Source organism: Balaenoptera borealis (assembly GCF_965194805.1).
Source record: "Balaenoptera borealis genome assembly, chromosome: 10".
Taxonomy (NCBI): Eukaryota; Metazoa; Chordata; class Mammalia; order Artiodactyla; family Balaenopteridae; genus Balaenoptera; species Balaenoptera borealis.
Genome location: NC_138874.1, coordinates 57027807 through 57048162, shown reverse-complemented (window position 1 = coordinate 57048162; position 20356 = coordinate 57027807). Strand labels below are relative to the sequence as shown.

The 20356-nt window shown below is 52.9% G+C and overlaps 1 protein-coding gene across 2 annotated transcripts in view; it reads right to left on the bottom strand.

Annotated features, from left to right (window-relative positions):
- The window catches only part of CDH23 (cadherin related 23), a gene marked incomplete at its 5' end in the record, with an annotated part of 434991 nt that overhangs the window by 111448 nt on the left and 303187 nt on the right, over positions 1-20356 (bottom strand). For both annotated transcript variants that reach the window (XM_082407240.1, XM_082407239.1), the window contains 7 exons: positions 262-369; positions 1779-1891; positions 5574-5690; positions 7590-7662; positions 12360-12487; positions 14087-14192; positions 15742-15979. In XM_082407240.1, the coding sequence (XP_082263366.1) occupies positions 262-369; positions 1779-1891; positions 5574-5690; positions 7590-7662; positions 12360-12487; positions 14087-14192; positions 15742-15979 (883 nt within the window). The remainder of the gene's footprint in view (positions 1-261; positions 370-1778; positions 1892-5573; positions 5691-7589; positions 7663-12359; positions 12488-14086; positions 14193-15741; positions 15980-20356) is intronic.

Here is a 20356-nt window from a genome sequence, read left to right as displayed (position 1 = left end):
TGGCTGTGTCCTTAGGCTGCCTGTGCTCCTTTTGACAAAGCCTGGAGTCCCCTGTCACTGAGGACTGTGTGAGGGCTTTCCCCCAACCTCTGACTGCCTTTCACCATGCAAGAGAGCTTCTGGAACTCTGCTCCTAGAGCTGGCTCCGAGGGAAACATTAAGTCCATCAGCACCACACTGGCAGGCCCACAGGGCTCCCGTGGGAATGGCAGACACCCCACGAGGGGCCGCCTAGCAGCTCTGCCTCCCACCACCCCTTACCGTGGTCACGTCAGAGTCTGGAGGGGTCATCTCCACCAGGTTGATGTAGTAGGGAGCGTCCTTCCAGCTGGGGTGGTTGTCGTTGATGTCCAGGAGGGTGATGTTCACCTGCAAAGCCACAAGGGGCGCTGTGGGACGCACCTAGCTGAGCTGTGCGAGGACAATGCCCACGCTGGGGGACACACTCAGATGCCTATGGGGCACCTTGGCATTAACTCCACCAGGTCCACCCACTTTGGGGGCCTCGGGGCAGGGCCTGGGCTTTCAAGGACAGGAGGGAGCCAAGACCCTTCAGAGGGTTTAGGTGCTGTCCCATTAGGAGGCAGAGGAATGGATGAGATGACCCCTGAAATCGTTCCTTTGACTTGGGACTCGTTCTGTCCACCCCTAGTCTTGGCTGAAGGTGACCGACAGTATGGGGGAGGTTTGGGGTGGGGAACCTGATAGAATCCCTAGAGCTTCCCCCGTCAGTCTCAGTTACCAGCCAAGCAATTTCCCTGCTCACCTGCCACCCAGGTAAATTATTTATAGAGCTCTGAGTCTTATTAGCAGGGGCTTCCCATGACTGAATAGGGCACTGGGGATTTTTCGGCCAAGTGCCTGGCCGAGTGATAGCAACCCCAGCTCCTCTGGCTGGGTAAGGATGGGGGCTAAAGGAGATGTCAGGAGAGGGCTCCAGACGGAGAGCAAATGAGGAAAAGGAGGGGAGTAGCTGGAGTGACCTGTCAGCTGCTCTTCCTGCTTCCTCACCCACAGAGGGAGTGTCTCACTCCCCCATCCTCTTCTGCAGCTAGGAGCTCAGTCAGGATCCTCGAATGGCTTTCCTCTAGCTTCCTACTCTCGGAGGCACCAAGGCCTTGGATGGGGCTCTGGGCCTTCCTGGGTCCTACTTGCCCATGGCAGGGAAACCTAGGCATCATTTCTCATCATTTCTTGCAAACCTAGGCTGCAAATGTAGGGGTGGGGTGGTAACAGGCCCCCAGGAACCCTCCAGGGCCCTGCTTCCTGCTCTGAGCCACTCTTCTGGCAGGAATACCTGCTCTTGCTTCTTGGCAGGTGCCAAGGCAGGGAGGGAACTATGGGGCTCATGCCTTCTTCCCAGCTGGTCTTTGGGGGCAGGAGAGAGAGTATTTGCTCCTCCGGAATGCCCCCATGTCCCAGGTGGGAATGCCTTTTTTTTTTTTTTTTTTTTTTTGGCCGCGCTGTGTGGCTTGCAGGATCTTTCCTCACCAGGGATCAAACCCGCGCCCCCTGCAGCGGAAGCACGGCGTCCTAACTACTGGACCGCCAAGGAATTCCTGGGAATGTCTTTCTTCCCATAGCCGTGGAGGTCCCAGGGCTGACCTTGGCTGACAATGAATTGGTACCTGCTACCCTCCCTCCACTCCCACAAGGCCTCACACTGCCTCAGGACACAAGCACCCAGGGGCCTAAGTGGTGCAAGCTGAAGATGAGCTGGGGGCAGCAGCCTGGCTGGCAAGTGGGGAGCTGGGGCCAGGGGAGGGCCAGGCACTCACAGTGGCGATGCCGGTTTTCTGGTTGTGGCCCACGCCCCCGTCCACTGCCCGTACGATGAGGATGTACTCAGACTTGGTTTCACGGTCCAGCAGGGAGGTGGTGGTAATTTCACCTGCAGGAGAGAGGGGTGCATGAGAGAGGGTTTGGGTGGGCCAGGGAGGGATTGGGGAAGGAGGGAAAGAGCAAGTGTGCAAAAGAGAGACGCTTGCAAGATCCAGTGACCTGGCCGCACATGTGTGAATGTACAGGTGTGCATGGGGGGTGGTGAGATGGTGCTCACAGGAGAGAGGGCATAGCACCCATGCCTTGGGAACCCGAATCCCAGAGCTGGGCAATATAACCCCGTGGGGAGGAGGTATTTTCAGATGTGGGAAAATCTAGGTTGATTATGGAGTTAGGGGCTAGAAAACAGGGCAGGAGGGACATTTGGCCTCAAGCTCAGTCACAAACGACCTCTCACTTAGACTGCTGACATTACCTCACTGGCTTTATCAATTGGAACTAATTACTTAAATCCCCTGTGCTTCAGTTTCCTCATCTGGTTAAAAAGGAACAATAATAGGGCCTACCTCATAGGGCTGTTATGGGATTAATTCACCTAATTTAGTTCTAAAGCTTAGAGCAGCACCTGGCACTGTTTATTCACATGGTCACAGAAATACAGCAACAGGACTGAAACATACCAAGTGCTTCACGCATGTTCCAACTTGTGGCTCATTCTAGATAGCTCAACCTATAGTGCACTGAGATTTAACAGTTATAAAATAATTTCCTTAATTACCTTGTACGTGACACAATTATAATGCCTTGAATTTTTTTAGTGTATAAACAAGTTATTCTATTAAATATAAACATTTAAAATAGACCATAATCTTTGTCAGCCTGTTTTGGGCTTTTCTTTGTATTTTGGTGTAATTAAAATGTGGAAGTCACCTGGCAGTGGTGTGACGGTAAATGTTTGACAACTGGCTCCCCAAAGGAACAAAAAATGGTATTTGCTGATTTCCATAGTTATAAATATTCCCACCAGGGCCCATTTTAAGCTGCCCACTTGATGGCATTGAACCTGGAGTTGGGAAGAGATGTATACAGTTGGCTCTCGCGAGCAGGTGTGAGCCAGCACAAGCCAGCTTCAGTACAGTACAGTAGCCAGGTCATCTACCATCGCCCGTGGGCCATGGGAAAGAGCCGATGCTTTGAGGACAGTGAAGCCCAGATCTGAATTCTGATTATGGCCCTTTCCAGATGCCTGGCCTTGGAAAAGTCACTTAATTTCTTTGAGCCTCAGTTTTCTCATCTGTAAAAGAGAGATCAGTATGCTTTCAAATCAGAGCTTTGGAAGGATTAAATAACTCTAGGTGAAGTTCCCAACACTCAGAAAATGCTCATTTCCTTCCAAAGGACAGTGAGGGTTCTCCAAGGGCAGAGACTGTGTGCTATGCCCCTTGCCTGAGCTGTGTGACCTGGGGCAGGTTACTTAAATTCTTTGTGCTTGATTTATTCTACCATAAAATAAGGGAGCGGGGCCAGTGGTCCCTAGGACTCTTTCACTCTCACATTTCCCTTCCTGCCATGCTGGCGTGTCTCTGGCCTGTGCAGGGCTGACAAGGGAGCTGGGGGTGGTGCTAAAGCCAGGAACAAAAGCCTGGCAAAGGTCTGCCCACCGAGCCACGCTCCTTGCTGGGGTGGTATCAGTTAATTGGCAGCGTGAGGAAGAAATTAAGCTCTAAAAAGTTTTAAACATGAACTTGTTGGCATGATAGATGGCTCCTCCTGTCTGGGAAATTAGATCCAATTAAGGCTACCTTTGTGGAGCAGGCCTGGCTAATTTGACCAAGTTGCTCAGAGGAAAATGCTTACACCTTTGGAGCTGAAGGAGCCGTGTTAAGGCAGCAAGAAAATGTCCATGTCATTATTAAAGGCCCCGGGGTGGAGATGGAGTCCCTGACTGGGAAGGCTGGGTAGGTGCTGAAAGGTCAGTGTGCCCACCATTGTATCTGGGGGTGGCACGCGGCTCTACCCGGCTTTATAGAATGGAGCGTTGAAAGTGTGGGCTCTGGAGTTGGAAGTTCAGGCTCTGCGAGTCCTCAGTCAAGTGACTTTAACCTCTCCTACGCTTCAGTTTCCTTGTATGGAAAATGGGGATGCTGTGAGGCTAGAACCTGCCTCGGAGTCGCGGCGATGCTGGTCAGAGCACTCAGAACAGTGCTGAGCACGCAGTTAATATTCGTTAACGATATTCCTCTGAGCTCCCTAGAAACACTGGCTCGCTGAGGGTGGAGGCTCCTGAGAGCAGGGAGGGCGGCACCTGTTTTGTCAGAGGTGGAAAAGGAGGCTCAGGGTAGCCCTGGGTGTGTTCAGTCTTTGTACACGTCAGCACCAGCCATCTGTTCCCCAAGCTTCCAGGAAAGGGGGATGAAAGAGAGATTGACGGCAGACTTTGAGCAGGGAGGCATGAATAACAGGAAGACTCGATGCCCTGCTGGGCCACCGATCACCTGTGGCAGGGATGGCCAGTGTTCGTCAAAGATTCCTGCTCCCCTCCCAGGCCAGAATGATTGCTGGGGAGGGGCTGCCAGGCCAGGGACCATGATGTTCCCCAAGCCTTCCTTGCATCTAGGCGGGGCCATTGCTTGGCTCTGGCCAACAGGATGTGGGCACAAGTGATGTATGTTACCTCCAGGTGTGACCCATAAACATCTCCTTGCACAAGACCCCATAGTCCCTTTTCCTTTCTGCAGTGACCTTGGAGCCACAACATGGAAGGGGCCTGGGTCCCAGAATCACCACGTGGAAGACTGTCCCCTGAACACAGCATTGGACTGCCGTGTAAGTTAGAATTTCTATCGTGTTAAGCCACTGAGGTTTCAGGGTTCGCCTGTTTGGCATCTACAAGTTCCCTTACCTAATACACAAGTGGGTACTTGGAAGTGGGGAGCCTTGCATGCCCACTAAGCTGACTTGGAACCCCGTGAGGGTGAGACCATGTCTTATTCCATCCTGTTCCCCAGCATAGCAGCTGGAGGGGAGCAGGCCACCACTGATATCTGAATGAAGGTATGGATGAATATCGGGGGCCTCTCATTCCTTCCCAGCTTCTTTTAGAAGGCTGGGTTCTCTTATTTCTTTTTTCTGAGCCCCTTCCCTCCCTGCCTCAAGGAGGAGAGAAAGCTAGAGGGAGGCATATGGAGAAATGAGGAAGAAAGGAGAGTTACATGGGCTGAGCAGGGAGCTGGGGATGGGGGCCCCAGGGTGAAAAGACCAAAGAAAATAATGGTAATAACCTAACTTCGTCAGCACTTACTACTTGCCAGGGACTACTCTGAGTTCTCTATAATGACTCACTGAATTCACACAACAGCCCTGATATGCGCATCTTCTGTAGGTGGGGAACTGAGGCACACACCACGTTAGGAAGAGGAGCCAGGATTCAAGAATGAGGTCTGCAGCTGAGGAGGGGAGACACTTAGGCTTGAAGAAAGGTGTCCCTGAAGAGCAGTGGGTTAGCCAGATATTTGTAAAATGGAACACATTTTAAACATAACAGGGCTCTTCATCACTGAAAGACATTCTCTGGTGAATGAATGCATGCTGTGATTTTTTTAGGGGGGGGTAAGATCAGTCATCTCACACAAATGAGTATTTCAGGGATAAAACCAGGTGCTCAAAGCTGACTTGCTCAGAAACACGGGCCTCCCGTGAAAGGGAGGAGACCCCGGCCCAGAGGCCGGTCCCCAGGCTGAGTACGGAGCGTCAGCCTGAGGTGCAGAGGACGAGGGCCACAGGGGGCTCACCTGAGCGGGCGTTGATCCGAAACCGGGAGGAGCCCTCCAAGGAGTAGATGATGGACTCCTGACCGTACTCCCGAGAGCGGTCCAGGTCCGTGGCGTTCAGGAAGAGCACCGTGGCTCCTTCCGGGAGACAAAAGGAGTGGGGTGCTGCTCACCGTGGGCTCACAGCCCCAGGCTCTGGGGGCAGGACAGGGGCACAGGCCCAAGGGGAAGGAGCCCTCAGGAGGCAGGAAGCCTCCCCTGCTGGGGAGACCCAGGGATGAGAGCGGGCTCAACCGCCTGTTCCTGTGGCCCAGGTTCCCGGGCTGTGTGGGGACAAGGCTCCGTGGGAGGGGGTGGAGCCTGGGATGGATCCGGTCCTCCCCCTCCGTCCCCGACTCACTCCTGGCCCGGCCTCAGAGAGTGCACCACTGCCCCACCCCATCCCTCCCTGCCTGGTCACCATATTAAATATGCTCAGATTGACCAGCTTTGACTTTGACTCAAAAAGCAATGAAGCTCCGTATTAAATTATTCTACATTTATTGTATTCAATTTTGGTCTTATTTTATCTTGATCACAAGGAGAACTTATAAGGGTGTTTATTTTCTCTTTAATGTCCAGTTAAGGCCCTCACCTTCATTTCCATCTCTGTGAAATCTTGGGTCAGGGGACCAGCCTTGCCAGCTGCCTGGCCAGACTCTGAGGGCAGTCTGTCTTGTAGCCGTGCCTGCAAAGGCATTCAGCCCCCGCCTGCCACCCAGCTGCCAGCTCTGGCAGGGTGGCGAGGAGGGTCAGTGTGTGGCCTTCTAGAGTCACCACACCCAGGCTGGAGTCTGGTAGCACCTCTGGCAATTGCCTTAACTTGTCTGAGCCTTAGCTTCTTCCTCTGTAGAGTGGGTCTAACTATAAAGCCCAACTTGTGGGGTTGTTGGCGAGGATCCCAAAGGATAAAACATGCGGGGCACAGGCCTGGCCCACGGTAGCTCCCACTGAACTGCAGACCATGGTTACTATTATGCTGATGAATCAATAGTCCCAGGGGGCGTGAGGGGCCAGGCAGGGGGCTGTGGACAATCAGGTCATTCTGGGCCCCTCCAGGTAGCCATGGGGCCTCTGATCTGACTCTCAGTCCTGTCCTGAGCAGGGCAGGTACCTTTGCCCCGACCCACTCCTTTATCCCAGCATACTCAACTTGGAAGAGGATTAAGTGCCATGATGAAGGCCTCTCCTTGTCAGAGTCTCTGGGGATGATGGGGAGTGCAGGAGGCTGCTTCAGAGTGATATTCCCCAGGGGATGCCTGAGACTGGGATGGGGAAGGGTGGGCTGGGCACAGTCTGGCACCTGCCCAGCAAATCATCAGATACCAGGAAGGTACCTGAAGGGTCTCTTTAGAAGGCCCTGTGATGCCAGGGAAGGTTACCTCTGATTCCACCGTCCCTGATTCCTCCAGCTGCTGCAGCAATTCCTGATATGAGAGTTTCCCCCACAGAACGTCCACTCTGGGTGTAAGGGTGAAGCTTCCGGCCTGCCCTGAGGACACAGCAGGTCCCCTGGAACCTGACTGTGGAGCTGGTGGCCCTGGGTCTGCAAGCTGGGCCCTGGCACTTGAGACAGCCCAGGGAGGAGCCTCCCATTCTCGTCCTCACCTAGGAATACATGCCATCCTCCAAGGTGACCCCTTCGGCCATTATGGGCCCTGGGACCGGCCTCACAGCCCCGTAAACTCAGAACTATCTGCATACTCTTCTTTAACCAAGGTTGCTGAATTAATCATTGGTCATTATTCTCTTCCCTGCAGGAAAACTAGCTGCAGGGGAGCAGGGACCAAGTGCCTAGCCGAGCACCTGCACACAGTAGGTGCTCTGTAAAGAACTGTGGGCTGGCAGACAACTGGACATCTCCAGAGGTTCCACTTGTCATGGGAAACACAGGGAAGGCACGGGCCTCTGGCGTTCGTGTGCAAGGTCAGGTTTTCATGCCGTCGGCGCCATGCCTGCTGGCCTCCCGCCTTCGTGCCTCCCCAGCCCAGGCCGTACCTGCCATGATGTTCTCCACCACGGATACGAAGTAGGCAGGCTTGCTGAAGGTGGGAGGGTTGTCATTCTCATCCTGGAACAGAAGAGAGACACGTTGCAGGAGCCAGGGAGGCATTCGGGGCTGCTCAGCATCGCAGGCTGGCACCGAGGAGCTCTGGCTTCAATGTATAACCAGAGCCAGGTGGGGTGTCACAGGGTGGCCAGGTGGCCCCCTAGCTGGGCTACAGTTCAAGGTGGCAGGATAGGCCTTGGGGAAACATGTGGGGTCAGGAAGGGACAGTGATGGCCAGAGAGATGGAGAATGAAGGCAGCGGCTGGGACTGCCCGGGACCCCCAGCTCCCCTGGCTCTCCCTGCCGGTCTCCCGGCTGAGCTCCGAGCTCCCTCCAGTTCTCGCACCCACACCCGGACCTTCCCATCCAGCTCCGCCAAGGCGGCAGTGGAAGGTTCTAGGAACCCTCGTATCAACATTCTGCCTTCTAGAAACGAAGGGAGAAAGGAGTACCTGAATCCTGAAGTATGCAGTGGCAGGCAGGGGCAGGTGGCTCCCAGAGCCTGAATTCTAGACCCTTCTGCACACACACAAGAACAGCAGCTCCTCCACCCGCCTGGGCAAACCCGGCCCGCCACCACCAGCTGCGGCTCTAGAGCAGTCCCTCCTCCGGCCCAGCCCTCACCAGTGGCCAGGGGATGCTGCTGGGCCCACGGGCTGAGCCAGCAGGGTGGGCCCGGGATGCAGCCTCCGCCTGCTCCTGCAGCTCCTCCACAATCGGGAGACTCTCCTACCCTTTAAGACTCCCTCGCCCTCGCCAACTGTTTTTGCAGTCACTCCGCAAGAGTTCCTCCCTGCTCCTCTCCCGGAGGAAGCCTCGCTGGCCCACCTGACTCAGCACCTCCTCCCCTTTCCCCAAAAGCCCAGCACGGAGCTCAGAGGTCAGACTGGGTCGCAGCCCCCGGGGGAGTCTGTAGGCCTCAGTTCTCAGCCATGCAGGCTCCCAGGGCCTCCCTCCCCCAAGCGCTGGGGGCCCTCTGAGAGGAAAGCTCCCGTAGCGAGTCACTCCTGGCTGAGCACATATGAAGAAGGAGGCGGCCTGAACACAACCTTGTAAATCAACTATACTTCCGTAAAACGAATTTAAACAAAATTTAAAGGAGAAGGAGGTGGCCCGGTATCTGGCTGTCCACCCCGTGGGACTTTAGAGAATCCCATCGTGCCGGGACTGTGGGTGGAGGAAAGCTCTTCTTCCCCAATCTGGCCCCTGGCTCTGGACCAAACACTGGTTCCCGCAGACCTGCCCCTCCCTCCAGCCCCCGAGAACTGGCAGTGAGAGGCCCCACCCCGTGTCTGATGCCCCAGCAGCGCGCCTGGGCATCCCCGGTGTGGGCACGCGTGCCTCATACACGTATATATTTAAGCCTTCTGCTTGGCTGCACGGAGCGGCGCGGAGAATGTCAGTGACAGAGCGTGAGGCAGAAACTTATTAGCGGTGATATTTCCCTGGATCCTGGCGCTGCGTTCACTATTAGTTCTAATTCAGTGGCTCCCTCTACAAAAGCTTATTGTCCCCTAATGGGAAATCTACAAACTGAGTTTGACTTCTTTATTAAAAACCAACAAGCAGTGGATGAGAAGGAATCACCTGGCTCTGCTGGCCCACACCCTCCTTCCATAGCCCTGTTGCCTCGATCTGCACCCCCCCGCCCCAACCTGTGCAGTAAGTGCTGCCGTCACCTCCTTCATCTCTGCTGGGGCTTTTTCTTTTCTTTTTTTTTCAGTTGAGAGAAGATCCGTTTGGTGGAGGGAGGAGGCAGCTCAGCCAAGTGACAGCTACTTAAAAATCACCCACATGCAAAACCAACCCGGAGGCAGTGACCTTTTCAAGTGTGGTCCTTAGACACAAGTGACTACACCATCCCAAAACTCTGCTCAAGAGGTGATGTTCACTCACAGTCAAGGTGGCACCTGTCTTTGTTGCCAGATCCGCCCTGCTGCCACGGGCAAGGGCAGACCTGGAAGGGAAGTGCAGGGTTCCTGCTGACCCACATGACAGCTTCGAGGAAATCTGAAAACGGCGCCCCTTCCGTGGGGCTGAGGTGGCTCCAGGCCAGGGCACATGCTGGCTTGCTGAGAGGGGAGCGAGGTGGACTCCTGCTCCCACCTGCCTCTGGACATGGAGCCCCCGCTCCCCGGTATCAGGGAGGGAGGCTGAGGCTGAGGCTGCTGGTAACTCTTTTATTCACAGCGGATAAAAGGTTAGTTCTGTCCCTGGGCCATCCACTTCCTGCTCTGGCTACATGTGAGGGGTTGAGGCAAAAAGAGAAAGAGGCCCTCCCCAGGTCCCTTCCTTAAGTGACCACAGGTTGGGACTTGGGCTGGGATTTGGGGCAGTCCCTGGGTTTCAAGATACCATGAGGCCGGAACTTTGAAGGCCTTGCTACTCAAAGTGTGGTCCCCTGACCAGAAGCATCAACGTCTCCTGGGAGCATGTTAGAAATGCAGAGCTTCAGCTCTTTCCCCAGATGCACTAAATAAGAATTTGCATTTAAAGAAGATGCCCAGGGAATCCATGTGAACTTTGAGGCACACTGGTCTCAGTCACATGAAGACTGGGATATCCAAGCATCCAAACCTCCAAGCCTAGGGCTGTGGTGGAAAGAACGTGAACCTAGGAGTCAGACAGGTCAGGATTCAAATCCTAGCTTATTAGGATTGGAAGTAAATTCAAATGCCACTTACTAGCCAGAAAGTGAGGAAGGCACTGGTGACCTTGTACCACCTATGTTCCCTCCCTGAGCCTCATTTGCTGAATGGGATGGAGAGAGACTGTGAAACGTGAAAGCAGTTGACACACTATGGAGCTAGAGGCGTTTTAATTTCCATTTGGTCAATTCTGCCTGCCCATCCCTGGGTGGCGTGGAACACCTCAACTCATTTCCCCAAACCTCCCCTACTCTCATCCTCTTTCATTTCCATTTCCCTAAAGCCTAGAGAGGGTCCTTCTCTGCCCAGCTGAGTTCTCTGGAATTCCCCTTGCACCAGAGAGCCTGGCGCACGGATGCTGCTGCTGGTACGCACATCTGTCTTATCAGCTGTACTGACGGCCCACCTTACCGGGGCCAGGTACCACCTGCAGGATCTCATTTAATCTTTACAGTATCATGAGGCAGTACCATCAGTGTCCCCATTCTGTAGATCAGGAAACTGAGGCTCAGAGAGGACAAGAGAACAAGGCTCAGGTCACATGGCTAGAGGGTGGCAGAGCTGGGTTTTGAAGCCATACGCCTCCCAAGCTGTGCTCCACCCTCTATTCACAGTGTCCCTTTGCGGGGGGAGCAGGATTCATAGTCACCTTCATATCCCCCCAGGACCTTCTACTGCACCGCGCACACAGGAGGAATTCACTGCTTGCTTGAGTAGAGCAGGATTCTGGTTGAAAGTGATGGGGGTGGGGGGCGCGTCGGTCAGGGTTATAAGTGTGGCCAGGATTAGGGGGGGTTTGGGGGCTCTGGTCAGGGTTGGGGCCATGTGGGGACGAATACCAGGACTTGTCCAGGATTAGCAGGGAGCGTACTCTGCTTCTCTGCCATCACCCTCGGCATTTCAAGGTGGGAGGTTGCAGGTTAAAGGCAGGCATGCGTTTGGGCTTCTGTGGATCTCCTCCTGGCCACTCCCTGGAGCCTGAAGTGCCAGATCTAGGGTCCCAGACTCTGACTTTCCATTACTGGACCTGGTTCTGCAGAGACCTTCCATCCTCTCCTACCCCGAAATGCTGCTCCCACATGCCCAAGCTGCAGGGCTCCCCGCAGGAATCACCATCGACTTTACCATCACTGCCCTGTCCTATTCCGTAAGCAAGTGGGGTCCCCTGCCCAGAGCTGGCCCTGGAGCCTTGGACTTGGGTTGAAAGGATGAGACTCATTAAAGCCAGAAGTAAGGCAGCACCAGAGGCTGTTGGCGAAGCCAGCTGGGACAGGAAGGTCATCCAGCAACCTGCTCTGGGCAAGATTTTGCTGAGTGTGTGTCAAATCGCAGAGTATCTCCTAACCTGGCAATCTGATCGAATCCTTCTGGAGCCAGTAATGCACTAACTCTTCCATCAACACGTGTTCACCCTCTCTGCAGGCAGCAGCCTTTATGGGATGCGGGTGGGTGTCTTGCAGGGCGGCGGGGAAGGCCCACTGGGCTGCTGTCAGACCATGATCTGTATCCCCGGGATTGCTCGGGGAGCTGCATGGGGTCAATGAACCAGTGTGGAGATAGATTCAGCGACATAATTTCAGACACGGAAAGCACTAAGGTGTGCTTGATATTCATGTCAGACAAGCTGTGGTTTGGTTTCAGGCTCTTTTAGATCTTCACAGGAATGGAAAAAGGAAGTGAAGAAGAAAGAGGGGACCAGAGAGAGAGAGAGACAGAGAAGATGACCTTCCAGGAATTCCCTTGAACTTCACGGAATATGGCTATAAATGAAGGAACCTATGACATTCCCTCCCTGCTTGAGCCCCAGCTCCTGTTCCCCCTCAGAGGGTGTCCTGAGGTCCCTGAATGAAGTTAGAGCAGGACCACTGGGCTCTTCTTGGGTCCCAGGGCCCTGTGCCTTCCATGGCTGAGCTGCGAGGCAGTTTGCTAGGGGACAGCCTTTGGGACAGTCTGCTGAGTTTCTCTCTGAGCTGTGGGGACAGCGGGTTCTGGCAGGGCCCCAGTACTCTGGGAAGCACTCACCACCCCATATCCTGGAAGGGCAAGGCCAGTGCACCCCTGGGTACTTACAAACACCTCGATGGTGACAGGCACAGTGCTGTTCAGAGGCGGGTTGCCAGCATCCTTGGCCATGACCGTCAGATAAATCAGCCCGTTGGGTATCTGTTCATAATCCAGGGGGCGGCTCACGCTGATCACTGAAATGACAGGATAGGGACCCAGGCCCTCTGTGAGCAGACTTTACATGTCCATCCAGGCACGGCTCCCCTTTGGGCAGAAAGGGTGTGCCTGACTCAGCCTGAGCCAGCTCTGCCTTGTTTTCCCCTCCTGCCTCTGAACTCCTGGAGCCCTATGGTCCTGACTTCGGTTTACTGACTGCCTGATATGTGCCAGGCACAGTGTTGAGTCCAGCAGGTGGTAACTATTTTGGTGGTAACGTAAGCCCCACTTTACAGATGAGGAAACCAGGCTCAGAGAGGTTCAGTGTCTTCTCCAAAGGCACACTGCACATGCCTGGACTCTCACCAGGAGTATCTTTCATGCTCAGCCACTGATTCTCAATTTGGGAGGGAAGATGTATTGGCTTGGGAGTGGGGGGCATGGGTGGTCTGCAAAGCCATTACCACAATATTAAACTGCCACTTTCTATTTGGAAAACAGAAACAAAGTTGTTGCTTTAGTAATATAAAACCCAAGGAGGGTTCCTCTAGCTGAGCAGGTGCTGAGGTGTGAGGGTGGGCAGAGGCATGGGACTGTTAAGTTTTTAAAAGGGGGGACACAGATTTTACAGAGGCCATCGGGCTGTAGCATCCAGAGCCAGGACTGCAGCTTCTCCAAGAGCATTTCTCTGACGCAAATGTGGGGTGGGAGGAGGAGTGAGCACTGCACTCACAGTCATCCGGTGCACATCTGCTCTGCCTTGGGGACACCTAGACCGTCCTCAAGCATTAGGGAGGCTTCGCAGAGGAGAGGATGTCCAAATGAGCCCTAAAGCTAGCCAGAGGTTAAAGGGAAGCAGGGCAAAGGGACAGGGAGGAAGGGCTTTCCCAGCAGAAGGAACAGAGTCTTCAAAGACATGGAAGTGACCCCTGTAAGGGGAGAGAGTGTCAAGGGGTTCAAAGAGGTTGGATTCTGGTGGGGAGGCAGGTGCTGAAAAGCCACCAAGAGCCAGATCACAGGGCCTCCCTGGACAGCTTTGCTGTGTGGCTTTGGGCAAGTCACCCCCTGTCTCTGAGCCCCAGCTGCTTCAACAAAAAAACCAGGTGGTCTCTTGGGATCTTGAAGCTTGAGGTTGTTGCTGCTATTCCCTTCCTGGACTCACAGTGTGGCAGGCAGGGCAAGGTCCAGAGTATGGAACTGTGCCTGGCCAAGCAGGGAAAGGCCATAGCCCAGAAGATCTGGGAAGTGGCCACAGCATGCCCAAAGGATGGGGAAACTTGGCTAACAAGCCTCTCCCTGGCTCCCCTCCCCCTCATTCCCCCACCACAGATCTGGCCAGGTAGCCTTTCTTAATAGGGACCCCACACACTGTGGTAACTTCAGATGCCTGACTGGCCACAGGCCTAAGACTCAAAGAAAGATCTGGCTGAACTGAGACACAGATCTTGAGCCTATGAAATGGTGACCCCATACCACGTGTTGCTCCAGACGACAGGAGCTGTGGGGCAGCTTCCCAAGTGGTCCAGGGTGTCTGGGAGACAGAAGGGCTCCCTCTGAGACAGGTGTGATGTGCAACCCTGCTCCCACCTGCCAACCCTCCTCCCCAGGCTGGGCCCTCAGTCCTGCCCCACGCGTACCTCCATAGCCCTCATACACGCTGATGTCGAAGTAGCTGCCAAAGGCGGAGGCATTGACTATGCTGTAGGTGATCTTGTTGTTGGGAGGAGAGTCTTCATCCGTTGCCTGGAAGGAAGAGGGCGGACAGGGCGCTTGAGCTTTCAGTGACCCTGGGGCCAGAAGGGGGCAGGTGGGAGGGGAGGGCTGGCCCCTCTCTGAGCCCCCTTTTCTGGGTGATCCAGGCCCTCCCTGTCCCTCAGCTGGAGGCTACGTTCTGGCTCCCAGCAGACACACCTCATGTTGGGGTGTGGAGGTATCCTGGGGAATCTAGAGGGCAGGCTGAAGGCCTGGGGGAATAGAGGAAGGCCAAGCCTTACCCAGAGGATGAAAAGGGTCACCACCATACCTGGCACAGCCATCTCCTAGACCCTCAGTACCAGCTGGAACATCTCATGCACAGAGGCCTTCCCTGACCTCTGGACTGGGTTAGGGCCCTGTGCTGGGCACGCCATTCGTCCCCCCTCCCGATTGTAACTTCTTGTTTAATTTCTGCCTTCCTCGTTCTGCCTGCCTGTCAGCTCCATGAAAGCAGGAACTCTGCTTCCTGACTGAAGCTGGTAGAATCCAGCACAGTGTTTGGAACACAGTAGGTAATCTAATAAATGCATGCTGCAGGAATGCAAGGAGGGAAGAAGGCACTTGGAATTGGGTCAGGGATCCTCCTTTCTCTTGACTGTCTCTGGGGTGGTTGCATTAATTAGCTCTTTCCAGATGTCTTTGACCCTAGAGAGCCTCCAGGAGCCTCCCTCCACTCTGCATGTAAGAGGAGATGGGCGGGGAGGGAGGGCAGGGTCCACCAGGGAGCCATGGCTACGTTAGGAGGGCACGTGGTCCTGTCTTCTGTGTATCCCCTATGCCCACCTCCACCTTGCCTTCATCCCTGCCTCCTTCAGAAATAAGTTCTAAATAGAGGCTTTGGGTCCTGTCATTCTGGGTCGGCAGAGTGGGGAAGGGGCACGAGGACATTAAGAAGTTTCTGGTCAGAGGTCACCAGCATGTGGTGGTAACTCATTGCAGGAGGATGCTTGGAGCACAGAATTCCAAGGTCTAGTGCTGGCTCCCTCCTCTACTAATTCATGGCGTCTGCCGCTCCCTTCCTGCTTCCCCTTCCATGAACTGGGTTATGCCCATGGTTTCCGGTGCCTTCCAGCTGCAGCAGTACCTGATTCTAAGCAGTCATTAAAGGGCTTGGATGGGGGGCCTTACACAGGGAACTGCTCAGAACTCACCAAGGGAGATGGGGGGTGAATGGAGACCTAAAATTTAAGCTGAGACAGACACTAGCCTCACTCAGTAACCAGGGACATGAAGTGCCGCTCAGAGGTGGCCTGATACAGATCAAGAATGTGACCCCCAAAACCGTGGTGGGGTGGGGATGGTGGTGTGCTGAATTGGGCGATTGGGATTGACATGTATACACTGATGTGTATAAAATTGATGATTGATTAAAAAATAAAAATTAAAAAAAAAAAAGAATGTGACCCCCTATCTGAGCAGAATTCTTTGTGGATGGGCAGTTAGTACTTCTTGCAGTGGCTTCCTGAGCAGGCGGGCAAGGGGAAACCAGAGAGAGGAGGACAAGGTAAACAGATCAAAGGGCACCCCACCATCTTACCCGGAGCCGCACCAGCTGTGTGACGGAAGGCTCATTCTCTCTCAGGGCACCCACATAGGTGTCCTTCTGGAAGGTGGGCACGTTGTCGTTGACGTCCAACACGTTGATCCTGACCCGGCCTGTGGTTTCCTCACCACCCCCGTCCCGGGCGATGACTGTCAAGGTGAAGCGCTGGATGAGCTCATAGTCTAGTCTGGCAATCAGCATGATGAGTCCCGTGTCCTTGTCCAGAGAGAACCTATGTCAGGCAGGAAGGAGGAAGGGAAAGGACACCTTGGTTTCAAGCAGCTTGCAGATAAGGGCCTGCATTTACCAGCCTGTCCTTGTCCAAGGTGATAAACAGAGAGAAATTAATGAAGTCTGAAATCTGCCTTCTCTTTCATTTTCCCTAAATAAGAAGAACAGCTATGTTTAACAGGAGGTGGGGCAGGATGTGGTGGGCAGGAATCAGTACCACATGAGGGGTGGAGTGGTGGTCAGGTACTGAAAGGGCAGGAGTGTGTTGATTTAATCAAAGAGGAGGCAGCCAGAATGACCCTTTTCTTGCTGTGAACAAGAGTTTCTGCCTACTGGAGACATTTAGATGTTGAAGAACTGTGATGGTCAGAAATTCTTAAAACTGATACCACAGACATACAAAGGATCATTAGTGACTACTAAGAAAAATTATATGCCAACAAATTGAACAATCTAGACAAAATGAATAAATTCCTCGAAACATACAACCTGCCAAGACTGAATCATGAATATAAAATCTGAACACACTGATTACTAGTAAGGAGACTGAACCAGTAATCAAAAATCTCCCCCAGGATTAGCTTCAAGACAGCAGAAGAGTAAGACGTGGAGATCACCTTCCTCCCCACAAATACATCAGAAATACATCTACATGTGGAACAACTCCTACAGAACACCTACTGAACTCTGGGAGAAGACCTCAGGTCTCCCAAAAGGCAAGAAACTCCCCACGTACCTGGGTAGGGCAAAAGAAAAAAGAAAAAACAGAGACAAAAGAATAGGGACGGGACCTGCTCCCGTGGCGGGGAGCTGTGAAGGACGAAAGGTTGCCACACACTAGGAAGCCCCTTCGCGGGCAGAGACTGTGGGTGGCGGAGGGGGTAGGCTTTGGAGCCATGGAGGAGAGTGCAGCAACAGGGGTGCGGAGGGCAAAGCGGAGAGATTCCCGCACAGAGGACCGGTGCCGACCAGCACTCACCAGCCCGAGAGGCTCGTCTGCTCACCCGCCGGGGCGGGCGGGGGCTGGGAGCTGAGGCTTGGGCTTTGGTTGGATCGCAGGGAGAGGACTGGGGTTGGCAGTGTGAACTCAGCCAGAAGGGGCGAGAGTGCCACAGCTAGCCGGGAGGGAGTCCGGGAAAAAGTCTGGAGCTGCTGAAGAAGCAAGAGACTTTTTCTTGCCTCTTTGTTTCCTGGTGTGCGAAGGGAGGGGATTAAGAGAGCCGCTTAAACGAGCTCCAGAGATGGGCGCGAGCCGCGGCTATCAGCGCGGCCCCCAGAGACGGGCATGAGACGCTAAGGCTGCTGCTGCCACCACCAAGAAGCCTGTGTGCAAGCACAGGTCACTCTCCACACCTCCCCTCCTGGAGCCTGTGCAGCTGGCCACTGCCAGGGTCCCGGGATCCAGGGACAACTTCCCCAGGAGAACACACGGCGCGCCTCAGGCTGGTGCAACGTCACGCTGGCCTCTACTGCCGCAGGCTCGCCCCGCATCCGTACACCCCCTCACCCCGGCCTGGGTGAGCAAGAGCCCCCAAATCAGCTGCTCCTTTAACCCCATCCTGTCGGGGCTAAGAACAGACGCCCTCAGGCAACCTACACGCAGAGGCAGGGCCAAATCCAAAGCTGAACCCCAGGAGCTGTGTGAACAAAGAAGAGAAAGGGAAATCTCTCCTAGCAGCCTCAGAAGCAGCAGATTAAATCTCCACAATCAACTTGATGTACCCTGCATATGTGGAATACCTGAATAGACAACGAATCATCCCAAATTGAGGAGGTGGACTTTGGGAGAAATGATATATATATATATATATATTTCCCTTTTCCTGTGTTTGTGAGTGTGTATGTGTATGCTTCTGTGTGTGATTTTGTCTGTAGAGCTTTGCTTTTACCATGTGTCCTAGGGTTCAGTCTGTCCGTTTTTTGTTTGTTTGTTTGTTGTTTTTAGTATAGTTTTTAGCACTTGTTGTCATTGGTGGATATGTTTTTTGGTTTCATTGCTCTCTTCTTTCTTTTTTTTAATTACTTAAATTTTTTTTAAATAATTACTTTCTATTTTTTATTTTAATAACTTTTTAATTTAATTTAATTTATCTTCTTCTTTCTTTTCTCCCTTTTATTCTGAGCTGTGTGGATGACAGGCTCTTGGTGCTCCAGCCAGGCGTCAGGGCTGTACCTCTGAGGTGGCAGAGCCAAGCTCAGGACATTGGTCCACAAGAGACCTCCCAGCTCCACGTAATATCAAACAGCGAAAATCTCCCAGAGATCTCCATCTAAACACCAAGACCCAGCTCCACTCAACAACCAGCAAGCTCCAGTGCTGGACACCCCATGCCAAACAACTAGCAAGACAGGAACACACCCCACCCATTAGCAGAGAGGCTGCCTAAAATCATAATAAGGCCACAGACACCCCAAAACACATCACCAGACGTGGACCTGCCCACCAGAAAGACAAGATCCAGCCTCATCCACCGGAACACAGGCACTATTCCCCTCCACCAGGAAGCCTACAAAACCCACTGAACCAACCTTAGCCACTGGGGGCAGACACCAAAAACAATGGGAACTACGAACTTGCAGCCTGCGAAAAGGAGACCCCAAACACAGTAAGTTAAGCAAAATGAGAAGACAGAGAAACACACAGCAGATGAAGGAGCAAGGTAAAAACCCACCAGACCTAACAAATGAAGAGGAAATAGGCAGTCTACCTGAAAAAAAATTCAGAATAATTATAGTAAATATGATCCAAAATCTTGGAAATAGAATGGAGAAAATATAAGAAACGTTTAACAAGGAGCTAGAAGAACTAAAGAGCAAACAAACAGTGATGAACAACACAATAAATGAAATTAAAAATTCTCTAGAAGGGATCAATAGCAGAATAACTGAGGCAGAAGAACGGATAAATGACCTGGAAGATAAAATAGTGGAAATAACTACTGCAGAGCAGAATAAAGAAAAAGAATGAGAGAGGAACCAAGATGGCAGAGTAGAAGGACGTGCTCTCACTCCCTCTTACGAGAGCACCAGAATCACAACTAGCTGCTGGACAATCATCGACAGGAAGACACTGGAACTCACCAAAAAAGATACCCCACATCCAAAGACAAAGGAGAAGCCACAGTGAGACGGTAGGAGGGGCGCAATCAGAGTAAAATCAAATCCCATAACTGGTGGGTAGTCACTCACAGACTGGTGAATACTTATACCACAGAAGTCCACCGACTGGAGTGAAGGTTCTGAGCCCCACGTCAGGCTTCCCATCCTGGGGGTCCGGCAACGGGAGGAAGAATTCATAGAGAATCAGACTTTGAAGCCTAGTGGGAATTGATTGCAGGACTTCGACAGGACTGGGGGAAACAGAGACCCCACTCTTGGAGGGTGCACAAAAAATAGTGTGCGCATCGGGACCCAGGGGAAGGAGCAGTGACCCCGGGGGAGACTGAACCAGACCTACCTGCTAGTGTTGGAAGGTCTCCTGCAGAGGCGGGGGGGTGGCTCTGTTTCACCGTGGGGACAAGGACACTGGCAGCAGAAGTTCTGGGAAGTACTCCTTGGCGTGAGCCCTCCCAGAGTCTGTTATTAGCCCCACCAAAGAGCCCAGGTAGGCTCCAGTGTTGGGTTGCCTCAGGCAAAACAACCAACAGGGAGGGAACCCAGCCCCACCCATCAACAGTCAAGTGGATTAAAGTTTTACTGAGCTCTGACCACCACAGCAACAGTCAGCTCTACCCACCACCAGAGCCTCCCATCAAGCCTCTTAGATAGCTTCAACCACCAGAGGGCAGACAGCAGAAGCAAGAAAAACTACAATCCTGCAGCCTGTGGAACAAAAACCACATTCACAGAAAGACAGACAAGATGAAAAGGCAGAGGGCTATACACCAGATGAAGGAACAAGATAAAACCCCAGAAAAACAACTAAATGAAGTGGAGATAGGCAACCTTCCAGAAAAAGAATTCAGAATAATGATAGTGAAGATGATCCAGGACCTCAGAATAAGAATGGAGGCAAAGATCGGGAAGATGCAAGAAATGTTTAACAAAGACCTGGAAGAATTAAAGAACAAACAAACAGAGATGAACAATACAATAACTGAAATGAAAACTACACTAGAAGGAATCAATAGCAGAATAACTGAGGCAGAAGAACGGATAAGTGACCTGGAAGACAGAATGGTGGAATTCACTGCTGCGGAACAGACTAAAGAAAAAAGAATGAAAAGAAATGAAGACAGCCTAAGAGACCTCTGGGACAACATTAAACCCAACAACATTCACATTATAGGGGTCCCAGAAGGAGAAGAGAGAGAGAAAGGACCAGAGAAAATATTTGAAGAGATTATAGTCGAAAACTTCCCTAACATGGGAAAGGAAA